The 19473-nt window shown below is 41.9% G+C and overlaps 1 protein-coding gene across 1 annotated transcript in view; it reads right to left on the minus strand.

Annotated features, from left to right (window-relative positions):
• Nucleotides 1-2821: 2821 nt before the first annotated feature.
• The window catches only part of nol6 (nucleolar protein 6 (RNA-associated)), an 87695-nt gene continuing 71043 nt past the window's right edge, over nucleotides 2822-19473 (minus strand). Inside the window, exons 21-26 of the mRNA XM_078430714.1 lie at nucleotides 18802-18899; nucleotides 16865-16989; nucleotides 14593-14682; nucleotides 12080-12280; nucleotides 8985-9086; nucleotides 2822-3075 (exon numbers count right to left, since the gene is read on the minus strand). Coding sequence (XP_078286840.1) covers nucleotides 2926-3075; nucleotides 8985-9086; nucleotides 12080-12280; nucleotides 14593-14682; nucleotides 16865-16989; nucleotides 18802-18899 — 766 coding nt within the window. The 3' untranslated portion in view covers nucleotides 2822-2925. The remainder of the gene's footprint in view (nucleotides 3076-8984; nucleotides 9087-12079; nucleotides 12281-14592; nucleotides 14683-16864; nucleotides 16990-18801; nucleotides 18900-19473) is intronic.

The following is a 19473-nucleotide window of genomic DNA, read 5'->3' on the forward strand; positions in this document are numbered from 1 at the left end:
GCTTTGGTTTAACACACCTTCATGGACATACTGTACTTGGAGGAAAGATTGGAAAAACTGGGCTTGTATTCACTGGAATTTAGAAGGATGAGAGGGGATCTCATAGAAACATATAAAATTATAAAAGTCCTGGATAAGCTAGATGCAGGAAAAATGTTCCCAATGTTGGGCGAGTCCAGAACCAGGGGCCACAATCTAAGAATAAAGGGGAGGCCATTTAAAACTGAGATGAGAGAGAAAAAAAATTCACCCAGAGTTGTGAATTTGTGAAATTCTCTGCCACAGAAGGCAGTGGGGGCCAATTCACTGGATGCATTTAAAAGAGTTAGATAGAGCTCTTGGGGCTAGCAGGCTAGCGGGGTATGGGGAGAAGGCAGGCACGGGTTACTGATTATGGATGATCAGCCATGATCACAATGAATGGCTCGAAGGGCTGAATGGCCTCCTCCTGCACCTATTTTCTATGTTTCTAAATATAAACAGGTTACACATTGCTTGTGTGTTTTAATAGGGTAGAGAAACAAAGGAATTTGCGAAAACTGGTCATTTAAGGTCATACAAGGTCATTTTTTTAAAAACAGTACTCGGCTTACTTAGTTTCTTCATGTGCGGAAGTTATATGGAAAGTTGGTTGGAGCATATTTAGGGTAATGTGAACTATTCTGGTTTCTTAATATTATAAAACTAAGGGAGGGGCATGGAACGAGGTAAAACTATTTGCGATAATGATACTAACAATGAGAGGCTACACACAAGTTTGGCCAGGCTGGTGTTTTCTCTCTAGGAATAATAGACGTACTGCACTCCACAAAATGTCTTGAAGATTATGAAAGAGCCAACATAAAATAAATGCTTTAACTTGTAGATGAGACTCGATTACCAGCTAAAAAATAATCAGAGTCCAATATGGAATTCAGAAGGTCATTTTTTATGTAGACAAATTAATTGAAGGCCTGGCACTGAAATAAACAGAGAAGCTGATGCATGGCTTGACAGAAGTAGTTGAATTGTACGAGTCATCCGTCAAAGGTCACTGTGGATTTTGCAGTACTTGACATTAACATGCATCTTTCACATCAAACATGCCAATAACGTATTCAGTACTTATCCTTGATGTGCCTGAGCAGTCTTATCAAAATGCATTACTCTCATTCTTAGTTCAAATGTTTCTGGGTCTTCAATCCGCCCCAGCTCCGTAATCTCGATCTTACAACTTCCTGCAATATCTGCACTCCTCAAACTCTGGGCTCTTGATCATTCCCAAATTGCTCTCACCATCAGTGGTTACTTCAGTTGAACTAGGTCGCAGACTTCGGATTTTCCTCTTGAACTTTTAACAAGCCCTTAAACCCTCTCCTGAACAAAGATTTGGTCACTTTTTCAAAAATCTTCATCAGAGCGTAGAAACAGGCCCTTCGGCCTAACTTGCCCACACCGATCAACATATCCCATCTGCACTAGTCCCACCCGTCTGCGTTTGGTCCATATCCCTCCAAACCCATCCTATCTATGTACCTGACTAATAAAAGAGGCAGAGGTGACATAGACAGTGGTAGGATAGACAAGACAGTAGACGAGACAGAGGTTCATGTGCACCTCCTCTAACCTCATCTGCTGCATTTGGTGCTCCCGACGTGACCACCTTTTCATCAGTGAAACCAAGCAGGCCTAAGTGACAGTTTTGTTAAACGCTTAGCTCACTCGCCAAGGTCCGCTGCATCTCCATGGGGTTGCTAACCATTTTAACTCCCCATTCCCATTCTGACCTTTCTGTCCTGGGCCTCCTCCACTGCCAGAGTGAAGCCACACACCAAGTGGACAAACAGCACCTCATATTAAGCTTGGGTAGTTTACAACCCAACAGTATGAATATTGAATTCACCTTATTAGGTAGCTAATTAACACCACTTTCTCCTTCCCCTTCCACCCAAATCCTCACCTCTGGCTTCACATTTCACACTTCTCTCCTTATAAGATCATAAGTTATCGGAGCAGAACTAGACCACTCCTATAAGATAGGCATATCTATCTTTTCCTCTCAACCCCATTCTCCTACCTTCTCCCCATAACCCCCGACACCCTTACTAATCACGAATCTGCAAACTCCGCCTTAAAAATATCTGTCGACTTGGCCTCCACAGCTGTCTGTGGCAATAAATTCTACAGATTCACCGTCCCCTGATGACAGAAATCCTTCTTCATCTCCTTTCCAAAGGTACGTCCTTTTATGCTGAGCCTTATGGCCTCTGGTCCTAGACTCTCCCAATAGTGGAAACATCCTCTCCACATCCACTCTATCCAGGCCTTTTCTTTCACGGCCTTTTCTCTTGTACCTATCTCTGGCCTTTGACTATCCATCTGCCAAGCTCAACCACCCCCACCCTTCCCCTCCACCGCATCCACTGATCATTTGACACACTTTGTCATGCCCCCACCTCTCTTCCAGCTTTCTCAAAGGAAGCAAGCATCAGGAGAGGTGGTGCACATCAGGATACAACAGCTTTTATTTTGCCGTGTTCAATTTCAGGTCGCCAAACTGGTCAAAATTATTCATTATTCTGTTGAAGAGTGAATATGGAAGAAATAACATATGAAGTCCTGGATGAATAGGACCTCATATTCAGCTTGGGTAGGTTACAACCTAATGTTGAATTCTCCATTTTAGGAAGAAAACCAACTACAGCACTTTCTCCTTAACCCTGAAATATGAATGAGGTCTAATTATAGTATCTTCCCTAAAATCCTTGTGCTAGAAAATAACTGAAAATTGCAAAGAAATTTGCTGCAGACCCAACAGAAGTATATACAAAATCATTTATTTTTCCAATGGTACAAGTTATAACATTTCATCACATTTTCATAATATCCAGCGTGCATGCATAAAAGAATGAGGGACTAGATATCCTTTCATAATGGAATTAAGCCTTAGATCTTCCATTTTTCCGTGCGAGCTTCGATGGACTTCACTAAACCAGCTCCAAGAATTTCAATGTCTTCAATAATAGCCTCCACATTGGGGATAATTTGAAGTCCATTTTCTCTTGTTTCCAACATCCTGGCATTAACGTGGGAGGTCTGTAATTGCAGAATGAAGTACTCATTGAGGCAAGATTTAATAATTTTACTTACATGTGAAAAAATAGCTGAACATGTTAGATATAAATGAGAGAGAAACAAAACAGTGCAGCACAGGAGTAGGCCCTTTGTTCAACGATATCTGTGCCAAACATGATGCCAAGTTAAATTAATCTCCTCTGCCTGCATATATCTCTCTTTTCTCAGCGTTTCCAGGTATCTATTCCAAAGTTTCTCCATTGTCCGAGGTGTGGACATGAGATTCTGTGGCGACAGCGAGACTCGAGGATGGTGTGTTGTCTCCCTGGTGCCAGGGTCCAAGACGACATCTCAGACCGACTTCAGAACATCCTCGAGAGGGAAGGTGAGCAGCCGGAAGTAGTTGTGCATGTAGGCGCAAATGACATGGGTGAGAAGAGGAAGGAGGTTCTGCAACGTGAGTATAGAGGACTAGGAAGGAGGCTGAAAAGCAGGATTCTAGGGTGGTTATCTCTGGGTTGCTTCCAGTACCTCGTGCTGGTGAGGGTGGGAACAAGGAGATAGGGGATCTGAATGTGTGGCTGAGGAGTTATTGCAGGGAGCAGGGATTTAGATTTCTAGATCACTGGAATGTCTTCTGGGGCAGGGATGACCTGTAGAAAAGGGACGGGTTGCACCTTAATTGGAGGAGGACCGACATTCTGGCAGGCAAGTTTGCTAGTGCTACACGGGTGGGTTTAAACTAAACGGGGGGGGGGGGGGGGGGTGGAGTCAACAATGTGGGAGCTAATAGGGCAGAGGGATGGGAACCAATGCAAGGAGACAGAGGGCCATAAAAGGAGGACAGAACCAAAGGGTAAAAGGGAGATAAGAAAAACAAACCTGAAAGCTTTGTCTTAATGCGAGGAGCATTCGTAATAAGGTGAATGAATTGAACGTGCAAGTTAGTAGCTAAGGAATATGATATAATTGGAATTATGGATACATGGCTCCAGGGTGACCAAGGCCGGAAGGTAAACATGCAGAGGTATTCGATATTCAGGAAGGATAGACAGAAAGGAAGAGGAGGTGGGGTGGCGTTGCTGGTTAAAGAGGAGATTAATGCAATAAGAGAGAGCAAGGAGAGACATTAGCTTGGATGCTGTAGAATCGGTATGGGTAGAACTGCGAAATAGTCAAGGGCAGAAAACGCTTCTTGGAGTTGTATACAGACCACCAAACAGCAGTAGGGAGGTTGGGGATAGCATCAAGCACGAAATTAGGGATACGTGTAGCAAAGGAACAGCAGTTATCATGGGTGACTTTAATCTACAAAAGATTGGGCCAACAAAATTGGTAACAGCGCTGAGGAGGAGGATTTCCTGGAATGTATACGGGATGGTTTTTTAAACCAATATGTAGAAGAACCAACTAGAGGGCAGGCCATCCTAGATTGAATATTGTGTAATGAGGAAGGATTAGCTAGCGATCTTGTTGTGCAGAGCCCCTTGGGCAACAGTGACCATACTATGGTGGAATTCTGCATTAGGATGGAGAGTGACACGGTTAATTCAAAGACTAGGGTCCTGAACTTGAAGAAAGGAGACTTTGATGGTTTGAGACAGGAATTGGCTAGGATAGACTGGCAAATTACACCTAAAGGGTTGGCAGTGGAGATGCAATAGCAAAGATTTAAAGACCGCATAGATGAACTCCCAAAATTGTTCATCCCTGTCTGGCGATAAAATAAAATGGGGAAGGTGGCTCAACCGTGGCTAATGAGGGAAATCAAGGTTAGTGTTAAATCCAAGGAAGAGGCATATAACTTGGCCAGAGGAAGCAGAAAACCAGAGGACTGGGAGAAATTTAGAACTCAACAGAGGACTAAGGGGTTAATCCGGAATCTTGGAATCATCCTTGATCAAACCCTCTCCTTCGACAAACACATCAAACACATCACAAAGACAGCCTTCTTCCACCTCAAAAACATTGCCCGTCTCCGTCCATCCCTCGCCTCCACAGCTGCAGAAACCCTCATCCACGCCTTCATCACCTCCCGTCTGGACTACTGCAACAGCCTCCTCTATGGCGCACCCTCAAAAATCATCAATAAACTTCAATACATTCAAAACTCCGCTGCCCGTCTACTCACACACACCTCGATCCGTGACCATATCACCCCCGTCCTTTATAAACTCCACTGGCTCCCCATCCCCCAGAGAATCCAGTACAAAATCCTCCTCATAACCTACAAAGCCCTCCATAACCTGGCCCCATCCTACCTGACCGACCTCCTCCACAGGCACACTCCCACCTGCACCCTCCGCTCTGCCGCTGCCAATCTCCTATCCCCCCACATCCGGACTAAACTCAGATCCTGGGGGGACAGGGCTTTCTCCATCGCTGCTCCCACCCTATGGAACTCACTACCCCAAACCGTTAGAGACTCCCCCACACTCACCACATTCAAAACATCGCTGAAGTCTCACCTGTTCAGTACTGCCTTCAACCACTGAAGGTCACCTCACCTACTGTCTCCTTTCTCTGTTCATTTATTTATTTACTTATTTATCTATTTATTAATTTCCCTATGTTCTCAAAATCTCTGTAAAGCGTCTTTGAGTATATGAAAAGCGCTATATAAATAAAATGTGTTATTATTATTATTAATTAAGACGGGGAAGAAAGAGTATGAAAGAAAGCTTGCAGGGAATATAAAAACAGACTCTAAAAGCTTCTGTAGATATGCAAAAAGGAAAAGATTAGTGAAGACAAATGTAGGTCCTTTACAATCAGAGACAGGTGAATTTATAATGGGAAACAAGGAAATGGCAGAACAGTTAAATGAGTACTTTGGTTCTGTCTTCACTCAGGAAGACACAAACAATCCCAGAAATACTAGGGGACCAAGGATCTAATGAGAGGGAGGCACTGAAGGGAATCCACATTAGTCAGGAAATGGTGTTCGGTAAACTGTTGGGACTGAAGGCAGATAAATCCCCAGGGCCTGATGGTCTTCATCCCAGAGTACTCAAGTAGGTGGCCCTAGAAATTGTGGATGCATTGGTGATCATTTTCCAATGTTCTCTCGACTCTGGATCAGTTCCTGTGGACTGGAGGGTGGCCAATGAAACTCCATTCCATTTCATTTCATTTTATTTTATTTCGAACATGTTAAAATACATCAATTAAAAAACAAAATAAACAAAAAACCAGAAGAAATAAGGAATTTCATCCATTACTTAACATGTGCAAAAAGGAGTAGGAAGAAGTGTGAACTTATTTAATCCTACCCCCATTCCCTAATCAATATTTATCAAGTATCAGATATTAATACAAAAATACTCATACACCCTTATATGTTCATATGGATATACTTATTTAAATAATAAACTTTTTAAGAAAGGGGGGAGAGAGAAAATGGGGGAAATTATAGATCAGTTAGCCTTACATCAGTAGTGGGGAAGATGCTTGAGTTGATTATTAAAGATGTTATAGCAGTGCATTTGGAAAACAGTAACAGGATCAGTCAAAGTCAGCATTGATTTATGATGGGGAAATCATGCATGACTAACCTTCTGGACTTTGAGGATGTAACAAGTAGAATGGATAAGGGAGAGCCAGTGGATGTGATGTACCTGGACTTTCAAAAAGCCTTTGCCAAGGTCCCACACAAAAGATTAGTGTGCAAAATTAGAGCACATAGTATTGGGGGTAGGGTATTGACATGGATAGAGAACAGGTTGGCAGAAGGAAGCAAAGAGTAGGAATTAACCGGTCACATCATGTCATATCATATATATACAGCGCGGAAACATGCCTTTTCGGCCCACCAAGTCCGCGCCGCCCAGCGATCCCCGCACACTAACACTATTAACACTATCCTACACACACTAGGGACAATTTTTACATTTACCCAGTCAATTAACCTACATACCTGTACGTCTTTGGAGTGTGGGAGGAAACCGAAGATCTCGGAGAAAACCCACGCAGGTCACGGGGAGAACGTACAAACTCCTTACAGTGCAGCACCCGTAGTCAGGATCGAACCTGAGTCTCCGGCGCTGGTCCTTTTCAGAATGGCAGGCAATGACTGGTGGGGTGCCGCAAGGCTCGGTGCTGGAACCCCAGTTATTTATAATATATATTAATAGACAATAGACAATAGGTGCAGGAGTAGGCCATTCAGCCCTTCGAGCCAGCACCGCCATTCAATGCGATCATGGCTGATCACTCTCAATCAGTACCCCGTTCCTGCCTTCTCCCCATACCACCTCACTCCGCTATCCTTAAGAGCTCTATCCAGCTCTCTCTTGAAAGCATCCAACGAACTGGCCTCCACTGCCTTCTGAGGCAGAATTCCACACCTTCACCACTCTCTGACTGAAAAAGTTCTTCCTCATCTCCGCTCTAAATGGCCTACCCCTTATTCTTAAACTGTGGCCCCTTGTTCTGGACTCCCCCAACATTGGGAACATGTTTCCTGCCTGTAATGTGTCCAATCCCCTAATTATCTTATATGTTTCAATAAGATCCCCTCTCATCCTTCTAAATTCCAGTGTATACAAGCCTAATTGCTCCAGCCTTTCAACATACGACAGTCCCGCCATTCCGGGAATCAACCTAGTGAACCTACGCTGCACGCCCTCAATAGCAAGAATATCCTTCCTCAAATTTGGAGACCAAAACTGCACACAGTACTCCAGGTGCGGTCTCACCAGGGCCCGGTACAACTGTAGAAGGACCTCTTTGCTCCTATACTCAACTCCTCTTGTTACGAAGGCCAACATTCCATTGGCTTTCTTCACTGCCTGCTGTACCTGCATGCTTCCTTTCAGTGACTAATGCACTAGGACACCCAGATCTCGTTGAACATCCCCTCTTCCTAACTTGACACCATTCAGATAATAATCTGCCTTTCTATTCTTACTTCCAATGATTTAGACGAGGGAATTAAATGTAACGTCTCTTAAGTTTGCGGATGACATAAAGCTGGGTGGCAGTGTGAGCTGCGAGGAGGATGCTATGAGGCTGCATGGTGACTTGGATAGGTTGGGTGAGTGGGCAGATGCATTATAATATGGATAAATGTGAGGTTATCCCCTTTGGTGGCAAGAACAGAACAGGTTATGTGCCATCATGCAGCAGACACAAGATGGAGATTAATCTCTGCCGGTAACTGCGTGAAAGGATGCTCCACACCTCCATTAAAGGCTTAGAATCAAAGGCTTTTGATTCTAAAATCGTCACACCTGGTGACTGGTGGTGCCCTCTGCATTTCCCTGGTGATGGCGCAGTCAAGATTCGACCCACTGTGACTCAAGATGATTTGGCGAATAGCTCTTGAGGAGACAGTCAATTAGCAAGTTGGCAATGACCTTTCCCACTTCAGACAGCAGAAACGTCTCTCAGTCACTGTATTTCAATGATTCAATTATACCTTATTTTCACATGTACGCAGGTGCAGTGAAATGCTTTGTTTCGCAAACATCCCAGTAAAATCATACAGCAGACCTCACCTGGGGGGGGGGCATTACACAAGAGTCGCCACGTTTCTGGGGCCGTTACATAAGTTCACCGAACAGTCCTATCCAATTCTATTTGCAGTCTTTTCTGGAAGATGGTTACAACTGTAGTGGCTGTGGTTTCCTAGCATTGCCTACAAAAATTAATCTCCATCTTGCATCTGCTGCAGGATAGAAGCAATTAAATAAATTCAAATAATTGAACAACAAAACCTCGGTGCTAACACTTAGCTGGATCCCTTGCAATGATTCTCCTTCACTAGATTAAGTGGTGGGGAACTTACTGTACTGGATGTAATCTAGCCCAAATTCCCAAGTCAATTCCCAGCTTCTGCCTGCAAGATCCATCCAATTGAATATAAACTGTACCAATACCAATGCTCAGGTAATTTGTTTCAGTATCATTCAATTATTCCAAAATCATACCTTGAAAGGTTGCGGAGCAAAAGCCTGAGGTTTCCAAAGTACACCGATCAATTTTCCTCCGTATGTATCATAGAAGAACAAAGCAAATTCCCCAAAGGCACTCTGTAATAGAGCAAATTATTGCAATTAATCAGGGTTTAGAAATATTTGCATAATGAAAGGCAAGAGATACAATTGGATTTCAAGTTGGAATTATAGCAGAAAATTACAGGATCAGAAATAAAGTCATGTAACCTAATGGCACTGAAATCCTCTGAGAACCAAACATCATCCCAAAACCATTACTCCAATTTTATGCACAAGATTCCACATTGTGCAAAATTTTGAAGAGCTGATGGTTTTGGTAAGGAAAGACACAAAATCCTGGAGAAACTCAACTGGTCAGAGAGCATCCCTATAAAACATGGATAGGTGACATTTCGTGTTGGGATCCTTCTTCAGACTGTCGAGACCCGATCCAAAAGGTCACCTATCCATGTTCTCCAGGATGCTGCGTGACCCACTGAGTAACTAATAATATATTGCTTTATTCGTCGCACACCGGGGAAATTTACAGTGTTACAGCAGCAAAGTGGATAGCAAGAGATCATTCATTATAAATAAAAAATACATAAATTGTCGTCGGTTTTCTGTGTGTTCTTAGCTGTTATTGTTGACTCGTCTGCTGGGGGCAGTGCTGGTTGTGAAGTCTCACAGCAGCGGGAAGGAAGGACCTCCTATATCTCTCCTTCACGCACTTGGGGTGTGACTGCAGCATTTTGTATCTTTCCTTGGTAACAAAGCATTTGCAGTTAGTCGAAACAAACAACTACAAATGCTGGTTAATATAACAAAGGGTATAAAGTGCTGTAGTAACTTAGCAAGTCAGCCAACATTTCTGCAGAACATGGATAGGTGATGTTTCTGGTCAAAAGGGTTTTGACCCGAAACGTCACCTGTCCATGTTCTCCAGAGATGTTGCCTGATCTGCTGAATTACTCCAGAACTTTGTATCCTTTTAAGCACCTACAATTCCTTGTTTCTGCATATTGACTGATGGTTTGGGTTATTGATGAACGTTAATGCAATACAAGGACCAATTAATCTTTGTTCACAAACCAACTTTTTTATCCTCTCATAGGATGTGGAGATTGCTGGGATGACTAGTATCAATTACCCATCCTCCACTGCTCTGACGTTGATGGGACCTATCCAACACCTTCAAACTTTGTGGATGATGCTATGCCAATTGTGAACAACGACTTGAAGCAGCAACAAAAGAACAATAAAATCTTCCAAAGTAAAATGGTGTATTACTTCATGGAGAATTTGCAAGTGGTGGCAGTCCTGTGAGTCATTCCACTTTTATCCTTCTCAAATGGGAGCGGTCACAGTCAAAGACGTGTTGGTGCATTGTTGCAGTGTAAGAACAGTAGACACTGCGAGAAAAGGCGGGATGGTACATAGGGGATGGTGGATGGGATGCCAATTAAGTAGGCGTCCATGTTCTGGATAGTCCAGTTTTCTTGACTATTCCTGAAATCAGTCACATAAGGAGATGCAGAGTCCTCCAGCACACTCCTGAAGAGTCCTGTGGACGGTGAAAAACCAAATTTGTTTTATGGTTGACAAGTGCGTGGGTGTGGGGACAGGTAGTGCTTGATTAGTCCTTGCAGAAGAATATCCAGCTTCTATGGTAACCAAAGCACGTAGATGAGTAGTTCATTTAAGTCTCTGATCGCTAGCAATCTCCCAAGGTGTTAATAATTTAGAATATAGCAGTGGTAGTGCAGTTGAATGTTACGAAACTGGACAGACTGGCATGAAAATAGTAACTTAGTAATTAAATATTAAATAAAATAGTACAGTAATCCTTAAATAGAAACACTCCTGAAAAGGCAGTTATGCAGCTGTAATCATGCTACTTACAAAATCCCACTTGTAGCCTCATGAGTGTAACACGTGAAGTGCAAGCTACACTATGAAAAATAAACCAATTCCATCAACAGCTAACAAGTTCTGACAAATATGCATTTTAAATTGAAAGCACTATTTCTGCAACTAATCCACAGAGATCTGACCTTATTGCTTTAGAGGCAGGGAATTCAAATCCCACCAAAGATATTTAAATTCAGATACCTTAATTATTTCTGAGATTAAAAGAAGGACTCAGTCAATGAAATCACAAAATCATAAGCCGTCATAAAATGCCACCGGGTGTCATGGAGTTGAAACATATTATTCTGTTTACTTTCAACACGTCATCTAATTTCATCTAATCTGCAAGTCAAATTGGTAGTAAGGAAGGCAAACACAATGCAGACATTTATTTCAAGTGTTAGAATACAAAACCAGGGTTGTGATGCTGAGGCTCTGTAAGGCGCTGGTCAGGCCGTAATTGGAGTATTGTGAGCAATTTTTGGCACCATATCTGAGGATGTACTGGCTCTGGAGAGGGTCCAGAGGAGGTTTACAAGAATGATCCCAGGAATGAATGGGTTAACATATGATGAGCTTTTGACGGCACAGGGCCTGTACTCGCTGGAGTTTAGAGGATGAGAGGGGACCTCATTGAAACTTACCGAATAGTGAAAGACCTGGAGAGAGTGGTGGTGGAAAGGATGTTTCTACTAGTGGTAGAGTCTAGGACTATCGGTTATAGCTTCAGAATTAAACGATGTTCCTTTGAGAAGGAGATGAGGAGGAATTTCTTTAGTCAGAGGGTGGCGAATCTGTGGAATTCATTGCCACAGAAGGCTGTGGAGGCCGTCAATGGATATTTTAAGGCAGAAATAGGTAGATTCTAGATTAGTACGGGTGTCAGGGGTTATGGGGAGAAGGCAGGAGAATATCATTAGGAGGGAGAGATAGATCAGCCATGATTGAATGTCGGAGTAGACTTGATGGGCCGAATGGCCAAATTCTGCTCCTATCACATGACCATATGATCTCCCTGAGACATACAGTAACATTAGTTTCTTTATTGTTAATTGATGTATTGCACTTCCAAAAGCATACCCAATAAGACAGTCATGCATATTTTCTAAGGAAACAGAGACTCTACACATTAGTGAGAATAATTACTTCCATTTGCATCATTAACATGAAGTACGTACCCTTAGCTCACGGAGATAACGCTGTACTGGGTCATAGTCCACCACCGGTAGTTTTAAGAACTTCACTGATGCATTACGTTTTAATGTCCCTCGGCAGTAGGTTACTTTTGGTGTATCAACTGCTTCGAGATACCTTGGTATATGTTTGGGGTTCAGGTGAATAACAACATCATAAATCTCCAGAGGAGGCCGGAATACCATCTAATGCAGGAAAAATTAAGAAAATCTTTCATTTCTAAGATATGAATTCTCTTTTCACATCAATAAAAGCTTCTAAACCATCAGCACCATGTTTATTTTGATAACTGACAGCGTCTTTCAGATTGAGTCCGAGTACAGAATGTGATCATGCTTACAGTGCCCACAGAAGCATTTGCAAACAACTGACTTTAACAACGCTCTCCAAAAGTGTCCTAGCAATTTTGGGTGAAGTCCTCATTAGTTTAATGGCATTTCAATTTAAAATATCTATTATAGCCTACTATTTATTGCCTAATAGTAGTGCAGCTGGTAATTTGGCAGCTAGAATGTGATCATGCTTACAGATTCTCACAAAAGCATTTGCAAACAACTGACATAAACAATCAATCGGATTGTATTCCAATACCAAATATTTTAAAATCACCAAACCATAAAAACAAAAATACAGTTGTTCTTTCTGTACTATCCACAAGTTTGAGTTCTGGGGAAATCATAGGATTACTGCAGATAATTGGGTGTACTTGCACTGACAATATACGATAATTGTAGACATCAAATGTGAATTAAGGCAGGATACATGCAGAAGCTGAAGGGAATGTTGCGAGATATATTCTTACTGTGACATGTCGGAGCTTGACAGCCTTAATCCCAGCATAGAACAGCCCCACCCGAACACCAATTACTTTAGGCTGTCAAATTCAATTGATTAAACATGGGATAACATGCAGATGAAGAATGATGTCCCACCATTCCGGGAATTAACCTAGTAAACCTATGCTGCACACCCTCAATAGCAAGAATATCCTTCCTCACATTTGGAGACCAAAACCGCACACAGTACTCCAGGTGCGGCCTCACTAGGGTGCATTGAATTGGTGGAGAAATTTTTTGTTTTTTAGCTAAATCAATGATGCATTGCAGATTGGAGATGTTTAGGACATCCCTTATGTAGTGCATGAAGGCTATTTTTGAAACATGCTTCAAAACTATTGAAATGAATAGTTTTGGTAACTTAAAAGGCAATTCATTAGCAGCTGGAATGCTGCTATTTGTGCGGCAAGGAAGCAATAAATAAAATAAATTAAAATAATCTTGTGGTCTAAGTCCATAACTCTCTGAAAGTAGCAACACAAATAGACAAAATGATAAAGGCGGACTATGGTATGCTTGGCCTATTGGTCGAGGCATTGAGTGTAAGAGTCAAGTAGTCACGATGCAGCTATATAGAAAGAACTTTGTTGAGGCTGCAGTTGGGAGTATTGCGTGCAGTTCTGGTCACCCCAATACAGGAAGGACAAAGCGGCTTTGGAAAGGGTGCAGAGTTTTACCAGAATGATGGCCAGATTAGAGGATATTAGCTGCAAAAAGAGGGTGGGCAGACTTGAAAATTTGCTTTAATGTCAGAGGTTGAGGGGAGACCAGATGAAAGTAAATAAGACTATTGCATAGATAGGGTAGACAATCAGAAAATAATCCCAGCGTAGAAATATCAAATACCAGAGGGCGTAGTTTTGTTAGAGGACCAACATTTAAAGGAGATGTGCGGGGTAAATTTTAATTTTATATATGGTGGGTGCCTGGAATGCGTCGCCAGGGATGGTGGATGAGTCAGATATGATAGTGGATGAAGACAGAAACATACCTGTTTTATGGCTTTATTTACCAGTGATCTCAGGTGAGGGAAATAAATGACAACGATAGATATTATATATGTACAGCACAGGATCAGGCCCTTTGGCCCACCATGCCTGCACAGACCATGATGTTAATCTAACTTAACCCACCTTAAGTTTAGAGGTACAGCGCAGAAACAGGCCCTTCGGCCCACTGAGTCAATGCCGATCAGTGATCCCCACACCTGCTTGCACATGGAGGAAGAAACTTATTTACCCGCCCCCATTTTTCAATATTCTCAGACATTTTTTTCATCTGCACTTTCTCTGCCATTGTAAGACTATATTCCGCACTCTATCTTTTTCTTTGTGCTACCTGGTGTACATATAAAGCTTGAATATGCCCCTGTATGGTATGACTTGACTGGATAGTACACAAAATAAGGGTTTTCACTGTGTCATACACTTAACAATAATAAAGCACAATTTCAGAATAATAAAGTATGATTTCTGTGGCTTTTTTTAAAAGAAAACTAGAATGCAACAACTTTTAAAAAATAACATAATTATTGCTGACAGGGAGATATTTTTCCAATGTTCAATAATTCACATCATTTAGAAGATTTGGCTCACATTATTAACATAGTTTATATAGCAAGATAACGGAAATGAATAATGTTTGCAATATTCAGACATTACCTTAAGATCATGGTTAACAGTGGGATCCTGCAGCTGGCTTTCCAGTATTTGCAATGAATGGCTTGCTAGCTCTATCAATCGTTGGAGAACCTGAAAATTAATATTAATTATGGATTGCATTGATCAAAATTAAAAAGTACCCAGTTTAACTTGCCCGTCCGTGCCTTGGGCAATTGGTCACATGCACTAGAGTGAACATTTAAATTAGGTTTACCAAAAATCAGTGGGTTAATGTCTTGACAAAAGTGTTTTAATGTTATATGTCACAGATAGAATAATGAAACTCTTACTTGCAGCAGCACAACAGAATAAGTAAACACAGTACACTGTAAACAATATAACAAACGAGAAAAATAGTTCACCGTGAACTCATCGTCTTTTAATCACAACCTCAAAAATCAAATTCTCGGCTAAACCACAAAACAATGGGGTAAAAATAGTGTCATGGGTTATGGGGAGAAGGCAAGAAAATGGGATTAGGGGGCTGAGATCAGCCAAGATTGAATAGCAGAGTCGACTCGATGGGCCAAATGGTCTAATTTTACTTCTATAACTTGTGAATCTGTGATAAACACAATTCTGTCCCATGGTAAGAATAGGAAGGCAGATTATTATCTGAATGGTGTCAAGTTGGGAAAAGGGGACGTACAATGAGATCTGGGTGTCCTAGTGCATCAGTCACTGAAAGGAAGCATGCAGGTACAACAGGCAGTGAAGAAAGCCAATGGAATGTTGGCCTTCATAACAAGAGGAGTTGAGTATAGGAGCAAAGAGGTCCTTCTGCAGTTGTGCAGGGCCCTGGTGAGACCGCACCTGGAGTACTGTGTGCAGTTTTGGTCTCCAAATTTGAGGAAGGATATTCTTGCTATTGAGGGAGTGCAGCGTAGGTTTACTAGGTTAATTCCCGGAATGGCGGGACTATCGTATGTTGAAAGACTGGAGCGACTAGGCTTGTATACACTGAAATGTAGAAGGATGAGAGGGGATCTTATTGAAACATATAAGATTATTAAGGGGTTGGACACATTAGAGGCAGGAAACATGTTCCCAATGTTGGGGGAGTCCAGAACCAGGGGCCACAGTTTAAGAATAAGGGGTAGGCCATTTAGAACGGAGATGAGGAAAAACCTTTTCAGTCAGAGAGTTGTAAATCTGTGGAATTCTCTGCCTCAGAAGGCAGTGAAGGCCAATTCTCTGAATGCTTTCAAGAGAGAGCTAGATAGAGCTCTTAAGGATAGTAGAGTCAGGGGGTATGGGGAGAAGGCAGGAACAGGGTACTGATTGAGAATGACCAGCCATGATCACATTGAATGGTGGTGCTGGCTCAAAGGGCCGAATGGCCTCCTCCTACACCTATTGTCTATTGTCTATGAACATGGGACCAAATTCTGCCCCCTGCGCATGCTTGAGAACATGTCGATATTTTCTTAAGTTAACTCCCAGTATTTGGGTGCTCACATTTATTGCCCATCTCCACCCAATTGCTCAATTTTCAGTTTGATACAAGTAGGCTTTGGGCCATTTTATCACATTGGTGCTTTGACCAGTGAGTATTTCCAGCATTTTCTGTTTTGGAGTTTTACAGAATTCACAAGGAAGGTGAGACACAATGAGGATTGGAGATTTCCTTCCCTTCAGCATGTTGGGTTTTCAACAGAAATTCACAGGTTAATAGGTCACAGTTAATGCAACCAACATTATATTTCCATGTGGTAGACACAAAAAGCTGGAGTAACTCAGCAGGTCAGGCAGCATCTCAGGTGAGAATGGGTGACATTTCAGGTCGAGACCCTTCTTCAGAATCGACCCGAAACGTCACCCATTCCTTTTCTCCCGAGATGCTGCCTTACTCCAGCTTTTTGTATCTACCTTCGATTTAAACCAGCATCTGCAGGTTTTTTTTCCTACTTATATTTCCATGCATTTTTTTAATTTTAATCAATTGCTATTAAGTCTTAAAATCCAACATGATGGCTAGGACACAAAATGCTGAAGTAATTCAACAGGTTTGGCAGAATCTCTGGAGAACATGGATAGGTGACATTTTGGGTCGAGGCCCTTCTTCAAACTGACTGTAGTGGGGGAGAAGAAAGCTGGAAAAGGGGAGAGGCAGGACAAAGTGTCTCAGGTAATCGGGGTGGGCAGATAATGACGACTTGGACTTGGTTGAGCACAGCGGGTGCTGAATCACTCATCAATTGCCATTGTTTGTCATGGGGTTGCCCTGAACTGTCGGCACTATAATTGCAACCCAAAGAAAATGCCTGCTCACCGGTGCTGACGGCCGCCTTTTGGTCCAGATTGAGGTTTTCCTCTCATTGGGGGTAGCGATAAACATAACAGGAAGCTGAATCCGTGCGGCACTAAAGTTGTTCTTAATCTCAGCATATTCAGTATCTGTAAAACATACCAAAGTTAGATAGTCTTTTCCCACAACACAGTATTCCTCACAAAGACAAGTCCAGTTTGTAAACAAACATATGGCAGGCAGACCAACTAATGGTGAAAGGCTTAGATAGAGTGGATAGAGTGGATATGTAGAGGATGTTTCCACTAGTGGAAGAATCTAGGACTAAAGGTCGTAGCCTCAGAATTAAAGGACGTTCCTTTAAGAAGGAGATGAGGAGAAATTTCTTTAGTCAGAGGGTGGTGAATCTGTGGAATTCTTTGCCACAGAAGGCTGTGGAGGCCATGTCAATGGATGTTTTAAAGACAGAGATTGATAGATTCTTGATTAGTACGGGTGTCATGGGTTATGGGGAGAAGGCAGGAGAATGGGGTTAGGATTGAGAGATAGATTAGCCATGATTGAATGGCGGAGTAGACTTGATGGGCCGCATGGACTAATTCTGCTCCTATCACTGATTACTTTATGATCTAATGGGCCAATTCTCTTTCTTGATAAAATTAAGCACAAGCTTCATCTAACAATATCCCTTGGGTTATCACTTTGTTGTCTTGATCATCTCCTTCCATCTCAAAGGAGCATATAAATTCTGTAGAGTGAAGAAATATCTAAAGATTATATGTACTGCAATCAGAAGATGAGTAGGGAAACAGATGGTACAGATAATGTGCTTTTTTTAACATTCATGATTGGATTGCAGATAAGGCTATGGACTTTTTTGCAAATACTTTCATCTACAACATTGCAACACCACGGGATGGATGTGACTGCACTGGAGTGGGTTCAGAGATAGAACACAATGCTGCTTGGCTGCAATGTTTCAGTTCTTTGGAGAGATAAGATGTAGACACAAGGAACTGCCGATGCTAGTTTACAACAAAAAAAGTGCTGGAGTAATTTAGTGGGTCGGGGGCATTTCTAAAGGACGTGGTTATGTGATGTTTGGGGGGGGGGGGACGGACTCTTCTCCAGACTCTGCAGTAAGCAGTAGAAAACTGGAAGAGAGGTGGGGATAGGATGAAGCCTGGCAACTGATACCTGGATACAGGCGAGGGTTTTTAAAAAAAAATGACTTATGGGTGGGCATAGACTAGAGAAAAATGGGGATTAAAGTGTAAAGATAAGGAGAGAAGAGAAGTGAAATGTAAAGCCAGAGGAAGGGATATAGGTGGAAGGGGACAGCTTACAACCCAGTGTTATGAACATTGAATTCTTTAATTTTAGGTAACACCCTCCCCTTCTTTTTCTCAATTTTTCCCTGTACTCCATCTGGGTACCCATCCATTTTTCCAACTATCCTGCTCTCCTTATCCATTCTCTTTGTCCCCCTGTACCAAAAGACTCTCAAAAGGCAGCCAATATCAAACTTATCAAAAAGCAAGATTTAGTCTAACATTATTTAAGCAGCAGCTGATGGGAGCACTAAATTTCAAGAAGCCAAAAACCTAACTTTGCTTAATTAAGTTAGACACAAAATGCTGGAGTAACTCAGCAGGTCAGGCAGCATCTCAGGAGAGAAGGAATGGGTGACGTTTCGGGTCGAGACCCTTCAGACCAGGTTCCGACAGTCGATGGAACAGTTGCTTAATTAAGCGATAGATTACACAATTCTAATTAACCATTGCTGAACTCAAGTCTGGTCAACTGTTGTATGAAAGGTCCCATTTATCAATTCTTCTGCTGCATAAATAAACATTGGCTTAACTTCGATTTTTACCAAATCTGGTCAGTTTAATCTGTAAAAGAATGATTAATGACAGTAAAACAGCTGAATCATCAGTGTGTACATCATGAGACCTCACCTTTAATCTCGCCATTCAGATTCACAATCAGAGGGTTTATCTTCCAATCAAACGTTGATAGCAAATTCAGAAAGCGAAGGAAGCCAGTTTGTGGAGAGCTATTAACCAAAGGTGAAATATAAAGGAAAAAATCATTCAAAGCTCTAATGTAATCGAAGTGTGGATTGCTATGAATTTAAAGAGCTAAAAATAGGGCTAGTCTATATGGGCTATGAAATCTATTCACCCATTTCTGCTTTAACTCTGCCTGACCCTTGTATTTCTCATATCTTTAGTATTCAAAGATCTGTCAATTCCTTTCCAGTATCTACCGAGTATCAGAGTATGCTGGAAGAGTGAATCTAACCAATTAATAATTTGGGCAAACAAGCTCCTCTTCATCTCAGTCCTAATATACAATCCCTTATCCTAAAACTATACCTTAAATTCTACTCTCTCCAGCCAAGGAATACACCCTCTTAGCAGTTACCTCTTCACACTCTCCACAATGTTTGTGTTTCAGTAAAATCACATTTCATTGTTAACTCCAGAGAACAGACATCGAAGTGACCTCTCCGATTTGTCCCTTGAATTTCTCAAACGTAATCAATGACTAATATAATTAAATAACACAGTGCAGAATAACATAAATTTTCAAGAGCAAAAGGGCAAAAGTGTCTTTGACAGATTGAA

The sequence above is a fragment of the Rhinoraja longicauda genome, chromosome 1 (genome assembly GCF_053455715.1).
Source record: "Rhinoraja longicauda isolate Sanriku21f chromosome 1, sRhiLon1.1, whole genome shotgun sequence".
Taxonomy (NCBI): domain Eukaryota; kingdom Metazoa; phylum Chordata; class Chondrichthyes; order Rajiformes; family Arhynchobatidae; genus Rhinoraja; species Rhinoraja longicauda.